Source organism: Triticum aestivum, chromosome 7B (assembly GCF_018294505.1).
Source record: "Triticum aestivum cultivar Chinese Spring chromosome 7B, IWGSC CS RefSeq v2.1, whole genome shotgun sequence".
NCBI classification, from domain to species: domain Eukaryota; kingdom Viridiplantae; phylum Streptophyta; class Magnoliopsida; order Poales; family Poaceae; genus Triticum; species Triticum aestivum.
Window position 1 is genome coordinate 46,166,571 of NC_057813.1, and position 6,939 is coordinate 46,173,509.

The 6,939-nt window shown below is 48.6% G+C and overlaps 1 protein-coding gene across 1 annotated transcript; it reads right to left on the bottom strand.

The window, feature by feature from the left end:
* Window positions 1-300: 300 nt before the first annotated feature.
* On the bottom strand, window positions 301-6,538 carry LOC123157619 (subtilisin-like protease SBT4.9). The gene is made up of 10 exons (XM_044575882.1): window positions 6,416-6,538; window positions 6,235-6,344; window positions 5,991-6,082; window positions 2,517-2,754; window positions 1,926-2,430; window positions 1,781-1,842; window positions 1,461-1,682; window positions 1,261-1,372; window positions 955-1,153; window positions 301-848 (listed from the first exon to the last, which is right to left on the bottom strand). The coding sequence occupies exons 1-10, from the start codon at window positions 6,536-6,538 to the stop codon at window positions 301-303; spliced, it is 2,211 nt and encodes a 736-aa protein (XP_044431817.1).
* Window positions 6,539-6,939: the final 401 nt, after the last annotated feature.

The following is a 6,939-nucleotide window of genomic DNA, read 5'->3' on the forward strand; positions in this document are numbered from 1 at the left end:
GAGACAATGTTGGAGATGCCCACACCCAAAATAACCCCACAAATGTCTTTGTAATGCACAAACGGTAGATGCTTTATCGTTTAATACTGGCACCAGTAGATTTACCACTTTCAACCAAACACGAGAGTACAGATAGTGTAATGACAATTACATCGACCTCGTGAGAAATATATGAGACCAGTCCATTGCTTGTGCATGAACTGAATCTGAATTATTCTTAAGCCCACATGTATTTGTACTGCATCTTAATTTATCCGAAGAAATGAATTATTCCTTTCACTATGCGACCCAAATCTCCAATTAAACATCCACAGTATGAACAATTACCGGGCTCCTCACATGGCGATCGCCGTCCGACCACACGACGGCCGCCGACACAAACTCGTTCGCCCCAGCCAACGCGCCGGAGACCGTCACGGTGAACGACAGTCTCTGACCCAGCTGGCTGAACGCCAGTCTCCTCGGCGAAACTGCGACGCCGACGAGTTCAGGCCGCGAGCTGACGAGCTTGGCAACGTACACCGACCCCGGCACGCCGACGTTGGTGACGGTGCGCGGGAAGTGCGAGCTGAAGTTCTTCCCCGGTGCGGCGCGGACCGCCATGGTCGGGTAGTTGAGGTCGGCCGCGGACCCTCCCCGGCCGCCACGGCAGGGCGCGGCGTCGTCGGAGTCGGTGACGAGCCGGAGCTGCGTAGAGTTGTACCCCTGGGCGCACAACATGCGCACGTAGTCGCCCTCGCGCGCGTCGTACACGAGCCCCGGGTCCCGCGCCCGCACCGGATTGAGCTGCCCCGCGCCGTAGGTGAGCTCGCCGCCGCCGCGGTTGCGTGACGAGTTCATCGGAGTCGCTGCACCCAAACGCCGCCGTCGCCCAAGTGATTAACAGTCCACTGTATGATGCGGATGGAGGCCATGGCCATGAGATGAGAGAGCAGGTTAATTAGTTGAGATTACCTGTGGTGATGAGAGCTGACATGATCATCGCCGGCGACCAGTCGGGGTGGAAGGACTTGACGTATGCCGCGGCGCCGGTCGCGTGCGGGCACGCCATGGAGGTTCCCGAGTCGATGCTGTACGCGACGCTCCTCCCGGACACCGGCGACAGCGGTGACCACGCCGCCAGGATGTCGATCCCCGGCGCGGACAGGTCAGGCTGCAGTGCAATGACCAAGACCATACAAATGCATTAGCCCCAGATTCGGCCATCCTCAACTGTAATTAATCCGTTTATTTACTGTGCATGACTGATGATCTGACAACCTTCAAGATCGAAGGGGTGATCATGTTTGGACCTGGAGAAGAGAAACTGGCCACGATGGGGGCCTGAGAATCGAAGGCTGACTCGCTGGCGAGGATGGTGCCCACAGGATTGCTGAAGAACACATCATGAGGTTTCACCATTTCAGCCCTGCAAAATGCATTTCTGTCTTTTGGGCTGATGAACACGGGACGGGACATACCGTGTTCTGTTGACGTAGGCCATTATTCTACTGAACTGGTGCTGGGAAACCATGACGGCGGGGAGGGGCAGCGAAAACGCGACGTCGGGCTGGTCGGTGACGATGACCGCGCCGGCAGCGCCGACGGTCGCCGGCCCGCTGCCGTTGCCGGTAAAGGCGCAGAGCAGGATCTTTCCCTTGTATAACCGCCCCGCCACGGCCAGTGATTCTGCTTCGCAAGAACTGCATCCCGGACGAAATGTTAAACCATTATAATATACAAATAACATCCCATAATTGTACAGATAATAAGAGTGTTTCTGTAGCTAAGGCTGCATTACCCATTGATTGGAAGAACAAATGGAACATTCTTTAGCTCGGGGAAGATGTTAATGGAGGCTCCCTGTGTCAAAAGATGGTAAAAGTCCATCTTGAGCAGGGTGATCTTTATGTTTCAGTGGATTGAACATCTGATCTCTCACTTACCACGATGGTCTTGCCGTTTCCCAGCACCAGCCTGTCGACGAGCCGGCGGTCGGTGCTACTGGCGGCGACGGACAGAATCCACGGCGCGACGTTGGAGACGCGCCCGCTCTCCAGCCCGGAGTTCCCTGCCGCGGCCGACGTGAGCACCCCGCCCCTCATGGCGTGGAACGAGCCGATCGCGCCCACGTCCTCGAAGTACGGGAACGGCAGGTTGCTCCCGATGGAGAAGGAGATCACGTCAACGCCGTCGGCCACGGCGTCGTCGAACCCCGCTAGCATGTCCGCGTCGCTGCAGCCGTCGTCCGAGCAAACCTTGTAGATGGCGAGCCTGGCGCCCGGCACGGCGCCCCGGACCGTGCCCGCGGCGAGGCCACCGAGGCTGACGTTCCCCACTGCCCGGCCGGCCACCGTCGACGCCGTGTGGGTACCGTGCCCGTGGGTGTCCACCGCCGACAGCCCGCCGGTGGATGATCCGTGGTTGTACGCGCGAGCACCAATGATCTTGCTGCGACACGTCGACGGCACGCGGTCAACCAGGAGCACGCCGGCGTGCATGACTGGCATGCAAGAAGAGAAGAAGAAATGGCGTACTTGTTACAGGTGAAGTTGAGGCAGGCGCCCTTCCATCTGCTGGGCGGCGGCCCGAAGCCCTCGTCGGAGAAGGAGGGGGAGTCCGGCCACAAGCCGGTGTCGAGCATGCCGATGATGACGTCTCCCTCGAGCTCCAGGCTTCGCTTTACCGTCTGAGGGAAGCCTAGGAAGTCCCACGATCTTGTCGTCAGAGGCTGGTGCGTCCTGCTTGGGAAGATTGACACCACACCCTCCATGCCTAGGAGGTAAAAAAGCCATGCAGTGCATTCAGCAGCAACAAAAGGTATACATAAACAAAATCGGGGAGGTCTTTTCGAACTCAACCCCATTTTTGATGGGGCAATACTAGACCTACGTAATAGTTGTTAAATAGCAACATGAAGCAATATTAATAGATCATTAGGTGGGAAGGGGCCCACCCACTGAAAATCAGGGGGACGAGAAGATTAGACAGGCAGGTTTCGCAGGTATTCATAGCAGTTTACGCAGATGTAGGATTATTGTTTTTGGTGTGCCAACGGTTGAACGTATGAACTATTAGATTAAGACCCAATGACAGTAAAGAAAATTCAAGAAACATTGAAAGAGCTGATTTACCATATTATCCAATGTTTTTATCAGGGTACATTAAACGGTTTAACTTTGTTGTCCTTTCACTCATCCTATATACCCTAAAAGACTGATCTACACTACTTCTATTTATCTCAACATGCAACTATGCCATCTCAACATACAATCATGTATGAAAAAGGTGCACCTCACATGTTACCATGCATAAGAAAATATCCACCACAACATTAATCCATGCATGTGAAAACTATTAGACTACTTATATTTCAGAAATATCTGACATCACTATAGTAATCGAATATTCATGTTTCAACTTCAGTAAAATATATTTTCGACCAATTCCCCCAACAACATGCGGTATCATCTAGTTCCCAAGGTCCATGTGCCGACAACATTAGCCAATTTGGCCACAACAACGAAGTACTGAAACTAACCTTGTTCTGTGGCCTCGTTGTCTACGAGAACGTATACCACCAAGTCGATGTATGCTCGTATTTGTTAAGGACCGCTTGATCCAGTTTTCAAAGCAGTTTAGAAGGCTCATATTCCTCTTGGAAATAAATATTTTCCTATGTCCACGGATTTGTGGACAGACCTGTTTGTGGACGCTAAGCTTGCCGTCTAGCGAACATGTGAATGTTAATGCTTTGCGCTCTTTTTGCAGGGCAATGAGGATGTTGATCATATTTTGTTTTGGTGTGTCCTAGCCCAATCCATGGGAGTTGAGTGTGGTCAGGGTTGAACGGAACCCACAAAACATTGCCCAATTTTAGCCCTGGTTTCTAGTCTGACTACACAAATGAAATGCCTAGTTTAGATAGGTTTTGGGGCCCAAACCTAGGTTTTTGGACTACTAGAAAGAAGTTTACAGTTGAAGCTCTATTCCCTAACCATCTAGTTGTTCGTCTTCTCAAAATGGATGCCTTGCTTCAACAGTGGAAGCCGCTTAGTGTTGCCAGAGATCGGGATGCATTCACTAACATGGCCATCAATATTGAATCATTGCTTGTTGTTCTTTTGGCCTTCAACAACGTCCACACATGCACCTTAGTAGCATGTTTTCTTGGGGCATGTTATCGTTCCTATCTTGGATGTACTTAACCTATTTGCTTTTAGGTCCCTTGCGATCTTGCTGTGTTTGGTTGCTTTGCCATTGTGTTCTTATAATATAAAGTTGGGCATTGCCTTTTCTTTATAAAAAAACAAAGATTAATCTAAGGAGAGGATCTGTGGCACGCAGGTAAGGCAACACGTAGATTTCTGGTCATCCGTTTGCTTCGTGATTCAGAAATTGGTTTGGTCTTTGCATGTGCTTTAGCCCTTAAATACCTTATATGGAGTTCATGTCGTGCAAATTTTCGCATCTTTGGGCAGCTTCACCCATCTCACATCCCATGTTTTTCTTTTGAACTTCATATTTGAATCTATTATATCTTTTGAACCGAAAGTCCAATTTATATTTCATTCCCATATTCATGTTTCTTGTGAAAGTGCTTTTAAATAAGATCCATTTCAAATACATCTTGACGAGTTTCCAAAACTTCTTTAAGTTTTAAATGTATAAACTCGGTACGAGCGAATAACAAAATAACAAGTTTTAGAAACTAAAGCTTAAAACCCGGTGTGCCCTCGTGCGTAATTCATCTGCTCTACAGATCATGAGGCAATCGAGCGGCCGTGAAAGTTAAACTCCCAAAAGTTGATAGGAACGACTATAAATTCAGCAAGTTTTGAAAACTAAAACTTAAACCCTACCTAAATTGTAAACCCTAAGCTCAGAACCCTAAAACCCTAAAAGCGTATGAAACTTGATAAAACTTGGTGAAAACTTAATATTATGACTATCAAGTTTCAATATTTGAAACATGTTTTTTTATCTTGTCAAAATGTATTCAAGATTGGTCTTGTTTGAAATTTTTTATCGCAACGAACAAAAGTATGCAAACAAAATTTAATTTCACTTTCGGTTCAGAAGACATCGTAGATTGAAATTTAAAGATACAATTAAAGAGTCATATGAGGTGGGATGGATTGCACACGTAGCTCTGGCAAAAGTTGTGAAAAACATGCATGGACCCGGCCTAAGTAATCATATGTCTTGAACCAAACATGTTCATGAATCTTAAAGCAATCAGAAGGCTGCATGCTTTCGTGCTCCTATCCCTGCATGCCCCTATGAGTCTTGGACTAATCTAATGCTATGATAAGTTCCATTGGGTTCACCTAGACCCAATGCTTCCATAGCAGCTCGGCGCTGCTAGCATCGATACATCGACTAGCTTCTTCCTTAATTTGCTTCATCTTTCTCCCAATCACTCCTCCATGTCCTGTGAAATCTCTCTTTTCGCCACCTCTCATGCCAGCTTCTACTGGATTCACCTCCCCCCTCCCCACCTCCAATCTTAACCACCACTACCGTCGCCTCTTCTATCTCATTGTTTTATGTGGATCTCCACCCATCCACCATGATCACGCCATGCTAGTGAATGGCGGCGCCACTCTGCCGTTTCACCCATATTTTCGTTCGACACCCTTGTTGGTGTTGCTCCAAGCACAGGGAACACAAAAACACCCATTGTCCTTATCTCCTTCCCTCTATAGTAGTTTTTTTTTGCAAAGGTTCCCTTTATAGTACTCCCTCCGTTCGGAATTACTTATCTCGAAAATGGATGTATCTAAAATTAAAATATGTCTAGATACATTCATTTCTGCGACAAGTAATTCCGGACGGAGGGAGTAGGTAGCAGGGGACGACAGTCATCTTGATGATAAAGAAGCGATGTTGGATGACCAAAGATGGAAGGAACAAGAAAGAAGAAAACAATTTGGTTAAGATTTTCTTTTTAATGCTAACATGTCCGAAATTCTTCTGGAGTAGATGGCATAGTGACATGGTGAGCGTACTAGAGAGCTTTTCTTTTTCGTCTTTTGTGAGTCTTGCTGCAAATCCGTTTAGGGTCCTCTGGTAGCTGTAGACGATCCTCTCGTGAGCGGAGCTGCAATCCATACACATAACGCACAAACTCAGTTTACTTCCTTTTGTGTCATTGGTGTAGTTCAGAAATGGGTTTTGTGACGTGTAACTTGACTAAGATTTTGGAAACAAGTTCTTAAGAAAAGGGTTTTGGAAATAAGGATCTATCCTGACCTGTGATCTAGGTCGAGGGCCCGGCTCAGCAGCTCGTGGTGGGCAACGGAGAAGCCGCCGGCCGTCTTCTCCCCCGCTGCTGGTGGATGCCCCATGTACACGATGCATACCTGCACGCACGAAAGAATTCCATGTTCTTACGTGTGATTTGCCTGAAGAAAACAAGTGCGCGTGATCCGACCTGTCTCTCGTCGTCGTCGCCACCATCGCCGTTGCCGCTAATGTGATCGGAAGCATGCAGACAGGTCACCAGGAGGAAGATGACGGCAGCGATGGCAGCCTTGATCGGAGCGGCGCCGACCATCGTGCGTGCGTGGGCGTTTGCCGTACGTGCGTGACAGCGCCGGGAGCGTAGTACTTGTATAGCGCGTATGGCATGGCAGCTTCGGATTCGTCGACGGCAAGCTGGATCAGTGGATTATGCTGCTACGTGATCAGTGATCACCGTATAGTCTCGCTTGCACCGGAGGGTTTCTTGGTGTCATCTGGCGAGTAAACGGTGAAACGGTGCGTTGGTCCTTTGGTGCCTACGCCCGGATGCTGTCCTAGACCATGAAGTTAAATTTGCGATGTCTTGTTGTTGAGCGGCATATATTTTTAAAAGAATTATTAAACTTTTTTAGGATAGAAATGGATCAGACCCGGAAGAAGAAGAACAAAGAAGAGATAATAAACTGAAATCCCAGCCCTTGTTCTTACGAAAAA

What these genes read in the sequence shown, in the direction of transcription:
- LOC123157619 (XM_044575882.1), bottom strand. Translation starts at nt 6,538, where the DNA reads ATGGTCGGCGCCGCTCCGATCAAGGCTGCCATCGCTGCCGTCATCTTC. An exon ending in GCCCTCGACCTAGATCACAG is followed by an intron (nt 6,083 to 6,234) that starts GTCAGGATAGAT and finishes TATGGATTGCAG; the next exon opens with CTCCGCTCACGAGAGGATCG. An exon ending in GAAACGGCAAGACCATCGTG is followed by an intron (nt 1,843 to 1,925) that starts GTAAGTGAGAGA and finishes CTTTTGACACAG; the next exon opens with GGAGCCTCCATTAACATCTT.